At 57.1% G+C, this 17,477-nt stretch overlaps 1 protein-coding gene across 2 annotated transcripts in view; it reads left to right on the forward strand.

The window, feature by feature from the left end:
- GALNT2 (polypeptide N-acetylgalactosaminyltransferase 2) overlaps positions 1-16,670 on the forward strand; it is a 181,086-nt gene extending 164,416 nt beyond the window's left edge. The window contains exons 12-16 of one of the 2 annotated variants that reach the window (XM_060125516.1): positions 3,140-3,232; positions 3,581-3,664; positions 5,518-5,644; positions 9,768-9,887; positions 14,111-16,670. In XM_060125516.1, the coding sequence (XP_059981499.1) occupies positions 3,140-3,232; positions 3,581-3,664; positions 5,518-5,644; positions 9,768-9,887; positions 14,111-14,266 (580 nt within the window). In that variant the 3' untranslated portion in view covers positions 14,267-16,670. The remainder of the gene's footprint in view (positions 1-3,139; positions 3,233-3,580; positions 3,665-5,517; positions 5,645-9,767; positions 9,888-14,110) is intronic. The other variant, XM_060125517.1, reaches the window with a different exon arrangement.
- The last annotated feature ends 807 nt before the right edge of the window (positions 16,671-17,477 follow it).

Genomic DNA, 17,477 nt, shown 5'->3' on the forward strand with positions numbered 1-17,477 from the left:
CAAAGCACTGATACCTACCAGCAAAGCGTGGGATTTCAGAAAACAGTGTTAAAGCGCACAAAACATTGCTTTATGCACTTTTTTTTAAAGGAAAAAAGAGGCGCTCGTTTTTAGAAAGAAAACTTTTCCGTTGTATTTTACAGCCCGGGAGTCCCATACACTGGAGATGCGGGGAGGGAAGGGACCCAGGCTTCAGAACTAGGGGGCAGCGTGGGTCTGTTAGGCCTTCAGCACGGCCCGTCGCGGCCCCCGCCCGCCCTCCCTCCCTCTCTCTCTCTCTCTCTCTAGGTTGACTCACCTAAAAGATAAAGAGGTGGAATGTGTTATTTCTGAGGTCCCTTTCCAGTTCTCTTTAATTTCCTCTAATACGTGGCATTCAATGTATAAGTATTTCACCACTAAAAATTGGGACTTAACAGCAATAGCTAATATTTATAGAGTGTTTCACGTGTGCCAGGCTGTTGAGTGCCTTACAGATATTCACGTACGTACTCCTTATAAAACCTTAGGAGTTAAGCACTATTATTAATTTGCACTTTGGGGGCAAGGGAGACTGAGGCACAAAGAGGTTCGGCTCCTTTGTCTAAGTTCACGCAGGTGGAAGGTGAGCTTCATCTCCGGCCCCTTGGCTCTGGAGTCCACGTTAGGTTTTATCCGGACCCCTAAGCACAGTTAGTGCCTGTGGCTGCCGGAACTCCGGGATGAGGTACAGGTTCTAAAAGGCATTCTAGCGTAGCAGGTAGAGGACCACCTCATTTGTGTAGGGTCACCGTGTAAGAGAAGCAGGGGAGGATGAATGAATGGAGAAGGGGCCTCGGGGGGTCCTGCCTTGTCTGCCCCCCAACCCTAGCTGTGCCCTGGGTGTGCCCTGGGTGCGCGCTGCTGTAGGGGGACCCAGGTGATGACACACCTGCAGGCTCTTCCATCACCTCACGTCCCTGGAGACCAGTTGAGAGAGAACCGTTGGGCGGTTCCTGCCTCTGTTTTTTACACAGCTGCGTTTCCAGTTGGCCCCTTACAAGCCTCTTAAATAGCCTGTTTGGAGAGTGTCGCGTGTGTGCTTGCGTGTGCGTGTGGATTAGAGTTTCCCCAAAGGCCAGGGGGGCTCCCGGTCAGAATAGCCATGGGGCAGGCGCCTTAGAAGGGTATTTGGGTTCATGTTGAGTAGTTAATGGTGAGACTCATTCATGGCGAGGGAAACTACAAATAAATTAAATACAGGAGACAGCGGTTTAAACTTACTCTCTTACTAGACGTTTTTCTGTTAATACCACCAGGCAGTGTAACTGGCCAGTTCCACCCTCTCTGTCTCCTGCTTGCTCCCCGCTAGAGCTGCCTTACCTGCACCTAGTGGGGGCAGGAAGGGAGCAAAGGCGGGAAGAACCCGGATAGACGAGAGCGGGCCCAGGTGCCCAGTACCTGCAGCCCCTGGAAGACCGCGTAGCGTATAGGAGGCGCCTAAGAAACATGTGAATAAATGACTTGAAACTAGTGCTGAGCGGCACGTGAAGCTCATTCTCTGAAGCTACCTACGTATCTTTTTTGTTAAGTAGACAGAGAAAGGGTGGTTTTGCATTTAGGAGTTGAGAAATGACTTAATCACTTAATGACTTAGGTGATTTAAAACCACTGTGTGATTGCAATTCATAAAACCTTATAATTTGGAGAAAACATCCTTCAATCTCCCTCTTCCTCTGTCTCCCTCCGCCCCACCCTTCTTTTCCCTCCACACACGTATGGACTGTGTACTGTTCTGTTATCTATTGTAATTTCACCCGTCAAGTCAGGGCCGTCAGTCCATGGCAACGGGCAACATGTACACCAGTATCGTTCATGGCCACGGAGGAGTCCATGTGTTTGACCACTTTACTGTTAACGGTCATATAGTTTCTATTTTTTCTGCCATTATACACTGTGCTAAATTGAGCGTATTTTCATTCCTGGTTGATTATTTCCTTGAGGTAAATTTCTAGGAGGCGGAACTGCTGGATCAGAGGACGGGTGCTCTCAAATTGTCTGCCTCTTACGGGGCTTTCTAAACAGCAGTCCATCTAGGTACATACGTCACTTTATACGAAGGATATATGCCCCAAACAAATTATTTTAGTCATTGTAACTCAGATGATTGGAAAGGCTCACCATTTAAAAGAGACCTTTCTAACAGAAGGAAGGTATTCTTGTAAAAGGTGGATGTTGCCTTCCTAGTGTGTTTATCTTGGAAGAGCAGAGCGCCTTCTGTACGGGTTCTGAAAGAGCAGTGGCTCTATCTAAACCTAAGGTGGACCAGAGTCCAGGGGTACGGATCACAGACTCACTGTCGTAACGCTGCCTCACAGATGCTCTAAAGAGAGCTCCGGCAGGAGAAGACACTGATGCCGTGTGTGCGTGGCAGCCTTTAGTACATGTCACACACTCGAAGGCAGCTTGTCCCGGTGGCCTTGCTGATCGTGGGTCATGGTACTCTCCACAGCTGTGAGATGTAAGCACGGATGCCTCTGGCCTTCTAGAGGAGCCTGTTCCATCTTTCCCCTTCCGGCGCAGGGCAGTAAGAACCCCAGATGTGGGGCACACACTGCTGTCCCCCACTATTCCTGGTCCAAACAGGACAGTCCCTCAGCTCAGCTCTGCCAAAAGTAATTTTTAGAGTAACTGTGGTGTGCTCTTAGCTTCTCCCCGGAGCTGTCCAGTAGTAGCTCTATCGCAGCCGCCTGAGAAGGGCTGCAGAGCAGAGGCCAGGGATTTCTTGGCCGTGCGCCCTGGCACCAGCCTTCTGCGGATGCACAGTGAGAGTTACTGCAGAGTGATCCACTTCTGTCCTTTGCGCAGCCCCTGCTGTAACATACCTGCCTGTGCTGTAATTCTGACTTGGACTTGTGCTCTGTGACAATGTGTGTTCTGTGAAAGATGAGGATGCGGGTTCTGTTGTTCAGTGAGCGCCTGGGAACGCCAGCTACCCCGATACAGCCCGGGGGCTGGGGAGCAGCCTGCCCTTGCTGCTCCGCGCAAGCACCACCGCCGGGCCACCAGGCCCCCCGCCCCGCCAAAGCACCCTCCCCAGCAGCACTTCCTCGGTGCAGACAGGACGCCGCTGACAGAAGGATGGCAACGCGCAGCTCAAGGAGATGTGTTTTGTTTCTAGTAACACCCGCCGGGCAGCAGAGGTCTGGATGGACGAATACAAAAACTTCTATTACGCAGCAGTGCCTTCTGCCAGAAACGTCCCGTATGGAAAGTAAGTGTGACTCGTGCCCTGTCTTGCTGCTTTGCCTGGGATCCGTGCATGTGCGTGCATGTGTGTGTGTGTGTGTGTGTGTCAGCAGGGTGGTCAGCCCACACCCCAAGCAGCGTTCTGTGGCCAGAGTTGAGAAGAGCCACCAGGTGTTAAAGGGGGGCCCTACCCAAGGCCGGCGAGGGCCCTCTCGGGAGGTGCTTGGGAGACAGCGGGGTCCTGGGGACAGAGGTGTGGATGGTCCGGTCTCCACCGCCTGCCCCAGCTCTTGTCTCATCGGCAGATCTCCGGCTTTGACGTAGCGCCCGTCTGTTCTTTGCATTTATAAAGAAATCTTGTCCCCTTCTGCAGTATTCAGAGCCGACTGGAGCTCAGGAAGAAACTTAGCTGCAAGCCTTTCAAATGGTACCTGGAAAATGTCTACCCAGAGCTAAGGTGAGGCCCCGGGGCCAGGCTCTGCCAGTGGGCGCGGGGCCTGGAGGTGGTGGAGTGCAGACCATGCTCGGGGCGAGAGGCTGGGAGCAGGGCCCCAGCGCTGTCCCCAGGCCGCCCCCACCCTGTTCCTCACAGACCTGGAAACCCTCCCAGGTGTCAGTTCATGCAGCTCGTCCCCCTGGCGAGATGACGGGGCTCCGTGAGTGGCCAGAGGGGCAGCCCCCAGCCTCCCGAGGGGTGCCCTGTGCCTCCAGCCCTCAGGCCCTCCCGGCCCGGGCCTCACCCTCCCGGCTCCTCTTGCCCTGGAGACCCCAGGCTAAACCAGCTCCATCCCCTCCCCACCCATGGGCCAGCGGGTGACGGTGCCCGGCAGAGGCCCGGAGGATGGCCTGCCCGGGGTGCCCCCTCCTCCAGGCTGGTTTTGACCTCACGTGTCACGGGAGTGACCACGCTGGCCCCCTGCTCCCCTCCACGAGGACTGATGACACAGAAATACTCCTGAGCTGCCCTCTTCACCTGGCCTGTCCTTTTAAAGGACTGCCCGCTCGAGGCCTGAGGGAGCGCTCGGAGGACCTGCCGGTCTGCGGGCTTCAGGCTGCACCTGAATTTCCTCTTCTTAAAGGGCTTTTGCCGGACGGGTTTTGCCTCCAAGCGGCACATCCCTTTTTCCGAATATTCCAGCGCACCTTATAGCAGGTCGCGTGTCTCGAGCATGGGGTCTGTGTCTGCAGGAGTCACCACCATCCTCTTGCGTGCTGACGGGCCCTTGAGAGCCCTTGTCGCAGAGATTTGAGAGCCGCGTCCCGCAGCCTGTCCCCTGCTGTTCACTCCCGTCGCTCTTTGGCTCCCTGTGCTTTTAAAGGGAGGCCGTGCGCCCCGTGCCCCGAGGGGAAGGACATCACCCTGGGGCGCCCCCGGCCGTTGCCTCTCCCCTGGTCGGCCAGGGGCTTCACAGCAGTGGGCTCCAGCCCCTAACGGCGCCCACTTCGCTTTTGCTGTCACGGTGGCCTGTGACTTGGTGACGAGACGCCCGATGCAGTGACATTAAAGCACGGTTTCGCCCTGAGGCCCCTGTGATTTGGGGCGACTTTGGGCCCTGCACCACCTGAGACCACATCTCAAGCGTTCACGCCACGGCGGTGGGTGGACCTGCTGCCCTGTCCGTGCCAGGCAAGGGGGGCGCCAGCCTGATGTTCGCGTGTGTCAGCGACACCTGCTGCCGTCCACTGCCTGCTTCCTGCGGGCCCGGCCCTGCGCTGAGTGCCGGGGTGCGGTGCTCCATGGCTCTCGCGGCGGCCCTGCGGGGAAGGACCGTGCGAAGCGGGCACGGGGCTGGAGAGGATGCGCCTGGCTGGCGCACGGCTGGTCCGCGGCCAGGGCGGGGCCCGGGCTCGAAGCCTGCCCCGTCCCCCCGTTGTGCTGCCTTGCCCTGTTTATACTAGGCCACCCGACAGACCCACCTGTGGTCTCCCCTCTATTAGATAAAGGCCAATCCTGAGTCTACTGGAAAGTTCCAGGCAGCAGGATGTGACCACATTAACTGCTTTCCTCAATGCCTGTCAACTAACCCTGATGAGACAAGGGGCTTTTTCTTTCCCGAAAACTGTCCCTGGTACGAGATAGAAAGAATGCTTAGACTTAAAACCTGCACTTAGGGTTAGGAGTCGAGAGGCTCAGAGCCGTGCTGTCTCGGGGCACGGCCGGGCCTGCGCTGGGGGCACGTGGCCTGGGGGCAGCCTTCTTGCCGCCCGGCCCCGTCGTGAGGCAAGGGCTCTGAGCACGGGGCGGGGTGGGGCGCAGGCACGGAGCCTGCGGCCCTCGAGCCCAGCGAGTGACTCTCTCCTTGGCTCCAGGGTTCCCGACCACCAGGATATAGCTTTTGGGGCCTTGCAGCAGGGGACCAACTGCCTGGACACTTTGGGACACTTTGCTGACGGCGTTGTCGGAGTTTATGAGTGTCACAACGCTGGGGGGAACCAGGTATGTGCACGGGGGCACCAGGGAAGGGGGCCTGAGGCCATATGTCCCCTGCCACCCTCCTCCTGCGATGGCTGCCCCCTCACAGCCGGCCTGGGGCCAGAGGGGACATCCTCCTGGAGCTGCCTTCCGCCTCGGCGGGCTTGTCTGCGGCTGCAGGGCCAGGTGGCCCCCCCTCCCCATCGCCTTCCTGCCCCCTCTGTCCTGCCTGGCCGTGTGCTCCTCCCAGGGCCCCTGTCTGCGTCTGCACCTGCCCGTGTCCCTGCTCACCGACGCTTAACCACAGCCGCCAGGGCTGCCTATTAGATGGTAGAAGCTTAGATCTGAAACGCCCACCCCCTCGGTCCTCGTGGAAAAGGAGGGAGGTAAGTGAGGGCTTGACAGGCCCAGCCGTGGCCTGTGTGTCCCAGAAGAACAGGGCTCTAGAAGGTGCTTTTCCCGTGAGACAGTAACAGGTATTTGGTAAAATGAGGGCCTCGTGCCCCAAAATGGCCGGGCAATGCTGGGAGCGCTCATCTACTGGGGGGGCCGGCCGTTTTAAACAAAGGCTCTTTAACTCAGTGTATCCCAGAGCCTCCTTTAAATAGAACCGTTTCAAAAGGGCGCCTGTCTTTGTGTGAAGCTGGCTGACCCCATCCTCCCGAGGAGCATCCTAGCAGACGGCAGCCCCGGACTCTTGGCCTCCTGTGTCTTGGTGGTGCTGTCTTCGCAGCTGCCCGGCGTGGCCCAGGCCTGGTAGATTAGACAAGCGAGGCACGGGGAGGGGGCAGCCCCCAGCCGGCTCTGGCCGCTGTCCCAGGCAGATGACCTCCTTGGCTGTCAGCGGAAGAGCCGAAGAGCTTCTGGGAAACACGGGTCCCAGGTCGCCCGCCCGGATGGCCTAATTTCATGAGTCTGGGGTCAGAGAGCATCAGGGTATTTGAAAGTCCCCAGGGTGGGTGACCCCACGTGAGCGCTGGGCAGGAGGGCTTCCCAGCAGGAAGGATGCAGGGGCAGGTCACAGCGAGGTGGTGCGCCGCTTCCAGCCCCGCCGTCCCCCGAGGACCAGTCTGGGCCAGCGAGCCACTTCCGAGATCAGGCCGCCCAGTAGTCCTCTGTGTGCTGACGAGAACGTTCTAGATCTGCACCACCCAGCACAGCAGCCACCAGCCACCTGTGGGTGGCGAGTGTGACGGGATGTACAGTTCTCACTTTGTTTAACTGTAATTCGCTTAGCCACGCGCGGCTGGGGCCCCGGGGAAGCATCCTGTGGAGGTAGGAAGCCAGGGCCGCGGCGGCTGCACCAGGTGGTACCCTCGCGAACCTTCCAGAGCGAGTCCCGTCTGAACTGAGGGCAAGTGGGTCCTGGGGATGAGAAGCGAGGGGTAAACAGCATTTTCTTATGGTAAATCGGGCCCATGCCCTGGAAGAAAAAGGAGTGTCATCTGGTTTCTGGCTGGGCCTCAGCAGAACACAGGAAACGGGGATCTTTAAGAGTGGCAGCTCAAAGGAGCGTTTCTTAAATATTCGTGCACTTTGTTTTGCAAATTCAGATCGCTGAAATGCGCCAGAAGAAGAAAGTGCAGCTCGCTCTGCTGTTTGCAGAGCTGAGTTCGTTTTTCTGGAATTCAGTGTAAAGCCTGCTTTAAAATAATGAAGCACGCCATAGCAAGAAGGTTGTAGCAACATTCAGACGTGAGCTTTCACTGGGGATCAGCAGCCCCCCCAATACCTTCCAACACCTGCTTCCAAGAACAACCGAAAACCCCTCTCCGTACAGAGTCACCCCACCCGTCACTCCTCTTACCCAAGTGGGGACGGGGTCTTTTTGTCACTGGATCACACAGATGGTCTGCTCCTTCCTGGGACCTCTGTGGTACCTGGTGGTGCTTTGAAAGCACCCCATTCCGCCCCACCCCCCTGTGGAAAGAGGACATTGTGGAAGATTGGAACCAACCCTCAGGGCCCGGCATGTGGCCCTTCTGACGAGGCACTGCAGACTCAGAGCCAAGAGCCCCCCAGGGACAGGTGGACACAGGTGTGCACAGGGCGTCCGAGTTTGGGCAACGGTGGAAAATAGGCTGGGCAGGACCTTTCAGAGCCTTTGGTAGGCTACTAGTGAATCTGCAAGAGAGATGCGGGGTCCAAATGCAGTGTTTCCCTAATTTACTTGACCTAGAACCAACTTTTCATAGAATTCCTCACAGAGTACGCTTGGAGAAACCCTAATTAAAAGGTGAGAGGGCTTCCCTGGTGGCGCAGTGGTTGAGAGTCCACCTGCCGATGCAGGGGACATGGGTTCGTGCCCCGGTCCTGGAGGATCCCACATGCCGCGGAACGGCTGGGCCCGTGAAAAAAAAAAAAGGTGAGAAAGTTGAAGCTGAGGGGACTGCCCAGTCTGACTCCCTGTTAGGGGACAAGGAAGGCTGCCCACAGGCCAAGGGGCTTGCCCTTCCTCTCCTGGACAGTGACCCGAGCCCACCCCTCCCAGCTGGACCTGTGTCTCACCGCTGGCTGGGGGAGGGGTGCGCGTGTGGCCTCCAGGTGTCATTGCTTTCTTCTTTTAAGATTTGATGAAAGTTCATAATAATGCAATTGACAAGGAAATTTAGTTATTTCTGAGGTATACATTTTAAAGTAATAACTAGAATTATGACTTCTAACATTATACCAGAACAGAACATATAAGATTTTTAGAAATTTCATGTAATGTCTGAAACATTTATATTAACATATTTCCATACAAATAACCGAAAGAAAGTTCTAGTATTAGTTGTTTTTTTGACATGTATGCACTGATGTGTATAAAATTGATGACTAATAAGAACGGGCAGTTAATGCTTTCTTGATAACAGAGCGTCTGCTCCAAGGTGACTCAGGTACTGAGCAGTGAGGCTTCTCGGAACGGAACGTTCTGTATTCCTTCCCTTAGCTCTGTCCCCTGAGGACAGAAAAAAGAAAAACAACGTCTCCCTAGCACTTAATCGTGCCTAAAGTTACATGACACAAGCACTAGTGTGATACCCGCCCTCCCACAGGGGAGGGAGCCTCCAGGGGGCAGGGCCTGGCCTGTGTGCTTGCTGCCAGGAGTCTGAGTCATTGCAGGCGCTCAGCGGACAGTCAGTGGGTGGATGAATGGACAGACGGATGGACAGATGACTTGCAGCAGCTTTCCTGGATGTCCAGCAGAAGCGGGGCATGGGGAGGGCACCCCCTGTGGGATTCTGAGTTGGAAGAGGCGTCGCTGCTTCTAGATCCTGAGGGCTCGCGTGGGTTTTATCCCTTTGCAAGGGTCAAGTCCTCGAGTGCCGGTCAGAAGCCTCACCCTCCTGTCTCCGCCATAGCCCTGCCAAGAGCAGGCTCCCTACCTCCTCTCCCGCCTTCCACCCTGTGACCCCACTCACCCATCGTGTCCCCTCCCCGGCCTCCTGCCCTTTCAGACGCTTTTGTTTCGTGTTCAGAATACGTAGTTCCGCTCTCAGCTCTTAAGGGACGTGTGTCTATCTTTTAAGATCATAGGCAAGGTATTTCAGCACTCTCTGCCTCAGTTTTCTCATCTGTAAAATGGAGATAATAGTAGCTTCTCACAGGGCTGCTGTTGAAGGGCTTAGAACAGTGCCAGGCACATCACAGGCACCCAGGGTGCAATACTGGATCCAATCCTGGGGACCTCACAGAGCGTCCCGAGCATCGGTAGGCCAGCTTAGTGCTCAGTGATGAGGCACGTGGTCTGTAACTTCACACGTGACAAGCCACAGTCACAAATGCTGTTTCCAAAGCACACCCGTGTCGGGGCAGCCAGTCCAAGGAAATGCCGACCCTGAACCGTCCCCCTTGGGGGTAGCCAAGCTGGACCTGCAGCGTTCACAGCCCGCGATGCATGACGGGACATGGGGTGTGGAGCTCTCACCTGCGTCTGGGCTTAAGTTCTTCCTACTGTTGGCCGAGTGCTCAGTCAGTCATGAGGCTCCCCGACACCCCCGGCTGGAGACTTGGCTCTTAGGCACAAAGTCCTTTGTTGGCCCTGAGCTGGTCAGGGCTTCTGAAGCCTGCTCCCCGCGTGCCGTCCCCTCCGGGGCCCTTCCTTGTGGCATCCTTCACCCCGCGGCCCCGCGGGCCGAGCCCTGACCTTGGCTTTGTGTTGCAGGAGTGGGCCCTGACCAAGGAGAAGTCGGTGAAGCACATGGACTTGTGCCTGACCGTGGTGGACCGGGCGCCTGGCTCCCTCATAAAGCTGCAGGGCTGCCGGGAGAACGACAGCCGGCAGGTAGGTGCCGGCCGGGGGCCAGCCCAGCAGGCCCAGCTCCCCCGCCCCCAGGGCCTGGATCCCAGCGGGGACGCTGGCTGTTCACAGGCGGCACCTTTTGACTCGCGCTGTTCTGCGTCCCCGCGTGGAGCCCCTGGCGAGCGCTGGGATGCCTGAGGGGCGCAGGGCGCGGGCTGGTCCTTCTGCCGGGAGGTCACCGTCCTGGTTATTATTCCTCCCCGCCTGCATCCATCTGTTTATGTTTGGTCTGTCCTCTAACAGCCTGCAGAGGCAGGGCTGTGCTTTGAGGCTGCGTGTTCAGCTCCTTCGCGGGTCTGTAAGGGCCTCCTAGGCTGGGCACTGGGGCAGGGGGTGGTCCCAACACCAGAGGCGGCTCCCCTCACCCTGGCGGCCAGCTGAGCCGGGCGGGGCCCTTCCTCAGACGTGGCCCTCGTGCCCAGCTGTGGGTACTGCGCCCAGAAAGGCTCTGTCTGGTGATGCCCGAGAGCACCCAAGGGACGGGGATGCTGGTGGCCAGCGTGCGTGGGTCAGCACGCCACCGACCCCTGCGTGGAGGCACAGACCCCTGGTCCAGGAGGGGGTGGGGTGACCAGCGGTGTCCCTGGCCCCTGGCTTCTCTGTAGCTGGTGCAGCCCAGCCAGTGCACCCTACCAGGAGCAGTGCTGGCCCGAGCCAGCCAGAGTTCAGCTTGGCTTTAAAAATGAAAATGTTTGACTTTACTCACGAGAAGTTAATGAAACACTGACCTACAAACCAGCCTAGAAAAGGTGTTGAGGTTCATGATAATGTCTCCAGAGGAGGTGTTTCACCCCGGTTCACTTCCATTGCTGACGAACCCCCCAAGCCCGAAAGGAAGGCCTATATTTTATAAAAATATATATAAAGCGGCCTTTATTTCTGAAGCCAGAGGCCTGCTGTGGCTTATTTCCGAGTATGTTCTCATTCTCTTCCCCACACCACTGGCCATATTAAAGAGAAATTCCGCGCGTTTTTGTTTATTCATTAAGTATTTTTCCTTTTTAAGTTTACAAATTGTAAACGATTAAGGTGCAACTGGATGAAACATTACACGCACACTCGTGTTACTTTTTTCCAAACGGTTCAGAACCTGTGTTTACCTCTTTGGCCGGTTTTCTCTGACCTGCGCCCTGGGGGTACCTTGGGGGCAGAGCCTTTCTTGGGCCTAGGGGGAGTGGCTAGTGCAACCCCCAAAGGACTTTCCCACGTGCCCACACGGGGAGCCGGGCTTGTCCTCTTCCGTCCCTCCTCACGAGACTCACGGGTCTGGGGAAACTGAGGCCTGGGGCTGGCTGGAGCCGGGAGCCCACGTGGGCTTCCCACCCACCACTCCTTTCACAGAAGGGAAGCTGAGGCCCAGGGTCCCCCAGGAGCACCGAGGCCCACACCAAGGTCCCTTGCTTGGAGCCCAGTTGTCAGGAAACACTTGAAAAGGGCCGTCTCTCCTCTGTCCCTGCCCCCACCGCCTGCTTCCGGGTGCCCCCCGCCCTGCTCTGCAGAACCCCAGCAGGTCCCTCAATGCCCATCTGTGTTGACAGCTGTGGCTCCCGAGTGAGAAGGAGAGGGGCTGGTAAACACGGAGGCCACTGTCCCCAGCCCCAGCCTCCTGGGACCTGCGTCGGGTGAGCGAGGTGCTGGGCCAGGTGCCCTGCCCCGGCTGTAAAGGCAGGGGCGTCTAGGGTAAAGGAGGGATAGAGTGATGACTTTATCCGGGCTCCAAACCTTCGTTAAGAACAGACAGATGCTCCATCTCTGGAGGGGTCTCCTTCAGTGAGAGCTTGCTGTACGCCAAGGGCTGACGTGTTCCTGCCACCTTCTGGCTCTCACCCTGAAGGGCTCACGTCATAAGAGGGAGAAAGGCCTGCAAACAATGAGCTCTTCTGGGTGTGTGGTGAACATAAGTGGGGATCTCTTAACCTGTCAAGCCCGAGCCCTTCCTTGCCTGGTAGAGAACGTGTGGCCCTTTCAGTAGAGCCTCTGCATCTGGGAATCTGCCCACCCCACCACAGCCGTCTGGGCCCAGGACTCCGGGCTGCCGAGGCCGCCTCCCACGGACGGAGCTGGGGTTTGGGCGTTGTTGAGGCCTTCCACCTGGCTGATGCTGTGACACAGGCAGCGCTCCCCAGGGAACGGAGTCAAAGTCCACCCATTCCAGATTCTTTGTCAGGCAAGCCCTGGCCACTCAGTGACACGTGGACGTTGGCAGCGTATGACAGCGCAGGAGGAATGGCAGCAAAGAGGGAACAGGAATGAAGGAGGAGGTGATGGGCAGGTGACGGGCGGCCCCTCTCCCTGTGCCCATCGGATTGCACTGCGTTTCACTGTTGGCAGAAACTCCAGGCCGGCAGGCTGACTTCACAGGCGGCCCAGGGTCCCCACGGGGGCGTCCTTGCAGGGCCCCTCCCTGCCTTGCTTTGCCTCCTTTGCACCCCATTCACTTGCCCTTTGAGAGGAGGCTTCTCGGCTGGTTCTGTCTCAAAGCTGCACTCCTCTTGCCAGTTGGAACATTGGCTTTCCAGGCACATCTGTGTGTTTGTGTTAGGTGTGCATTTGCAGAGTCAAGGGGGAAAGGAAAGCAAGAGTAAGAAAATGTAATTCCACGACGTCCAAAGGATTTGCAAAAATACCAACGGAAGGGAGCTTCTGTGCATACAGTGTAAAAAATTAACTAGAATCACAGACTGCATTAATGAAGGGAGAGCTTATGTAAGAAAAAAGCATGTTCCTTTTTTTTTTTTTGTAAAGAACAGACATTCGAGATTTTTACATGGGGATAAACAACATGAGAGGCCCTCAGGTTTCCCACGGCTGGGCTGTGGGCCTGTTCGCTGCTTTGCCTGGCCGGTTTGGGTTTAGTGGGGCACAGGTGCGTACCCACAGGCGTACAAAGGCGCTACGCCCTGGACTGTACGGGTGGCACACACAGAACTCGGCAGGTAGCGCTCGGGGACTTAGGGTAGCTGGGACAGGCTTCCACAGCCGCCAAGGTGGAGAGGGTGCAGAGACAGACAGTGGAGAGGTGGTCTCCGCAGCAGGGCATTCTGTCCACACAAGCATCCCTTTCCCTCCCACTGGCCTCACCCCATCCCTCTGGCGCAGCACGAGGCCCTACGTGTACGCGGGCACGCTGAGGGGCCCGGGCCCGGCACCGGCCTCAGCAGGGCTGCTTTCAACAGCCAGGGGCAGGCAGCCTGGGCCCTCCTGGAGCTGACCTGGTTCCTGTGGCTGCTTCCTCGAGGGGAAATATCCGCAGATGAGGCCGTCTTGTGAAAGAATGCCAAGTCTCTGCAGGAAATTCCCCCATGTGTCGAGTCCTTAAGACCGAGGAGGGGCGGGGGCCCAAGCATGGGGCTTGGTCGAGGAGATGCCCGAAGAGGGTGAAGGATGGGTCAGGGAAGCGGCCTCCAGCAGGGCCCGGAGATGAGGTTTGGGGCTGCAAACCAAGCAGAGAGTGCTGGTTTCTTCCTGGGCCCTCAGCGGACCCTGTTTTGTCCCCGTGAAACAGGAGGGAAGGGGGCAGGGCACAACCTTTGAAAGAATGACATAGCCCGAGGACACGATATAAACTGATTAGAACCAAATGGGTCCAAGATGGCGGACGAGTCGACTTCCACTAGACCTTGAGCCTCAGTATACGCTCACTGTGACACATTAGCAAGCTAAATGACACACCCACAGGCGCCATGACAGTTCCAAGAGCGACCACAAGGGTCAAAAAGAGGGCGGCGGCCCAGTTCCTGGAAATCCCCGCCCCTTCCCGCAAACAGCTGGAATACTCCTGCCACTCATTAGCCTGTGAAATGACCCACCCCTATAAAAACGGACAACCCCAGACCCTGGTGCCACTGTCGCCTTCTGAGATGGCCCACAATGTCTGTGGAGTGTGTGTCTCTCTGAATAAATCCACTTCTTACCCATCTGTCACTTTGTCTCTCGCTGAATTGTTTCTGCGATGAGACACCAAGACCCGGAGAAGGGAAGTGTGATCTCAGCTGGAAGCCTGTGGGTTTTGGCCGGGTTGGAGTTCCAGCCGCGTGGGTTCAGGTCCCAGTCTGAGGTGCGTGGTTCACCCGGGCTGCTGCGGATGCCCGTCCGTCCTGGTCAGAGACCTTGTGGTGAGTGCAGCCAGCAGACCCTGAGAGCAGCCCCGCTGTGCCCTCTCCTGGCGACGGCCCTGCTGTAAGGTGTTCTCCTGTCTTTTGCAGAAATGGGAGCAGATCGAGGGCAATTCCAAGCTGCGGCACGTGGGCAGCAACCTGTGCCTGGACAGCCGCGGGGCGCAGAACGGTGGCCTGAGCGTGGAGGTGTGCGGCCCCGCGCTGTCCCAGCAGTGGAAGTTCTCGCTCAACCTGCAGCAGTAGAGCGAGCCGCCCGCGTCCTCCCGCGCCGTCGGGCCCGACGACGAGCCCGACCGAGCCCGACGTTATTGATTCTGTTTCTTAAACTTTTGGAGAAACTATATACCTCAGTATTCCATCACGGTCTGAAGGTCGGAGGACCTCGGCGCGGGGCGGGCGGCACCGGGGCGGCGAGGAGGGAGGAGCTGGCCCACCCCGACCCCGGGCCCCGCCGCCTCTCCCCGCCCCGCACCACGCGGATGGATGCGGGAGCCCCACGCCTGCGGGCGGCAGGACCGGGAGGGAAGGGGCGGCGGCCGCAGCACAGCGAGCGGAGCTCTCCAGCCTCCACTCGGATCCGCGGATAGCACGTCCGGTTTCCATCCGGGTCACGGTCACGTCACGGCGTTTGCCCTGCCCCGCCCTCCCAGCTGTCTTCCCGGTGCAGACCCCCTTCCACGTGGCGTACCTGCTCTCTTTGGATATGAACTTTGCTGTGGTGGGACACTGCACACAGACATGTATGAAGAAGGAATGTACGGTCAGTTCCTATGGTTTCTGTAGGTCACCCTCATCCTGTAAGTTGTCCACAAAGCGGATCACAGCGTCAGGAGGAGGGGCTGAGCCCTTCGGCGCCCGAGGGAGGAAGCGCCTCCTTTGCCCCCGGAGCCTTATAGGTGGGTAGGTCCTGCTGTGGCCGCCACCCCGGGAGGCTCGCCCTGCCCCGAGGCCCGGACCCCGGCGGCATCTCGGTTTGGCTTCAGCTGGAAGTCGTGTCCTGCTCGGTGTCGGCATCCACTTTTCGTGCCCTTGGTGTCTGTAAACCCTGAATGGGTTACGTAATTTGACAGAGTATTGCTTTGGGTCTTTGTAAATTAGGTTATTTTTCTTTAAGGATAAAATGAGTGAACAAGCCTCTGCCGGCTCCCAGTGACGGTGGGAAGCTGTCCCAGGCGGCCCTGGGCTCATGGTGAGGGCCCTGGCACCGCTGTGAAGGTCACCTGGGCCCAGTCCCGCCTGCCTCAGGGGCTTTGGGTCAAGAGGTAGGAAAAGTGCAAACCAAACAACACCCGCTCAATGCCGCTGACGATTCGGGGCACAAAACGGGAGCTTTGTGGCTTAGGAGGCGCAGGTCGGCATAAACCACAAGACGGTCGTGAACTAAAAGTAAAGCAGGAAGAGCGGCCTGGGCGCGGCCCTGACACCCAGGCGTGTCCCCGCAGAGCCCTCCTTGCCTCCGAGGTGCCCACACGCAGGGGTAGCCCAGCCGTAGACCCCACGGGGCGCCCCGGTCACTCTCGTGGTCACTGCCCTCCTGCCTTCCTGCGCCCCCCTCACCCAGCACTTCGTCACACAGATGCCCCGTGTCCAGGAGGCGTCACACGGGCACACCTTCAGGCCCCTCTGGGAGGGCCTGGGAGGTCACAGAGAAGTGACCCCAGAAGGTTCTGCCAGGTTGGCACTCGGCCAGGTGCAGCTCTCTCCTGCCTGTTTCTTCTAGGAAAGGGGACGTTGGTTTTTCTTCCTCCACTGCAGAAGCCCCCCATGTGTTTGCTTTGTGACGGGGGGCTCGGGCCTGGAGGCGTGGCTGGGTGACTTTGTTCTGCTTCTTTTGGCCCCCTGCCGACCAACCAGGTGTATCTTCGGTGGACCGGGAGGCCGTAGCTGGATTAACTCGGCACAACTGTATCTTCAGAGGCTGATCGTGACCACCCGTAGGCTCTTAGGGGGAGTCCTGGGTACCTGTACAAGGCTGCTCAGCACAGGTGGGGCAGGAAGCAGCCACCCAGATCCTGGGTTCCGTTGTCAGGCGACTTCTACTGTTAGGAAAAAAATCCCATGGACGGAAAACAAATTTGGCTTTAAAGTAACACAAATTTTAATCAGGTTCTTGACAAATTCTTTGCCCACCCAGAAGTCTTACCAACCTTTGTACCATTGAGGTGCGTCCCCCCGGGGCCCTTGGGGGGCAGCTCCGCCATCCCTGAGGTGGTAGGGTTGGCGGCCTTGGCAGGCGTGGGCATTGTGGGCTGAGGTGGGCTGGGAGGGCTCCCTTGGGTGAGCTATGTTTACATGACACAGTGTGCCAAAGTGACTTACTGTGGCTGCATTACTTTCTAGTCATCGGGACTGTCCCCCTCTCCCACTCTTGTTTTTACGAGTAAAGATCCTTTCCTAAAAGCCCTTGGAGCAAAGCGTGGCGAAGTTAGTTGTCTTCTCTGTGCTGGTCTTTCTTATGTCTTCATAAAAGCTAAAATGATGGTATCTGTGATATGTTTTGCAAATTCAAAATATAGTTTGGTAATTTTTTTTTCCAGTTGATTTTTAAAAAGAACTGCTGTACAGAGCTTGTACTTCGTCCATTTTATAGATGGAAACCATCCTTGAAAATTGTTTAACTTAATAAAGAGGAGATACTTTATAGATACGCTCTGCTGGCGGCTACAGTCACTCTTGGTCTTCATAGGATGGACTTGACTGGTGTTTGGGGGCTGTGATGATGGTCTCTCTTGGGAGAGGGGTGCTGCTCGATTACCATGTCTTATCACACTTTTAAAATGCGTTCACCTTTTACTGCTGCACCTTTTGATGTTTATTCTTTTTTTTTTTTTTTTTTTTGCGGTACACGGGCTTCTCACTGTCGTGGCCTCTCCCGTTGCGGAGCACAGGTTCCGGACGTGCAGGCTCAGCGGCCATGGCTCACGGGCCCAGCCGCTCCGCGGCACGTGGGATCTTCCCGGACCGGGGCACGAACCCGCGTCCCCTGCATCGGCAAGCGGACTCTCAACCACTGCGCCACCGGGGAAGCCCCCGATGTTTATTCTTATTTGGAATAATAGCCGTTATCATCTGTGGAGTGTTTATGATGTGCCAGGCCCCACTCCAGGCACTTAAATACATCCTCATTGCCTTCTCACAGTCACCTGGGAGATAGCATTACCGGCTGCATTTTACAGTTGGCTGGGGAAGCTGCTGCTTAAAGCTGCCGGCCTGCTCAACGTCACAGGCTAACCTGCCCAAGGTCACGCCACTCCTAAGTACGCCCCTGGCCAGCCCCAGGCGCTGAGAGCCAAAGCCTGCCCTCCAAACCAGGGCAGGGGAGAGGCTGAAGGGCCAATATCATCACAGCTTTTAGAGTGTTTTAAATGCTTATTTTATTTACCAGTTACCCGGGCTCTCCAGTTCCATTCCAGGCGAACTTGAGTCCTTGCCCCTCTTCCTGGGCCTTTAAAAC

The sequence above is a fragment of the Lagenorhynchus albirostris genome, chromosome 16 (assembly GCF_949774975.1).
Source record: "Lagenorhynchus albirostris chromosome 16, mLagAlb1.1, whole genome shotgun sequence".
Classification (NCBI taxonomy): Eukaryota; Metazoa; Chordata; class Mammalia; order Artiodactyla; family Delphinidae; genus Lagenorhynchus; species Lagenorhynchus albirostris.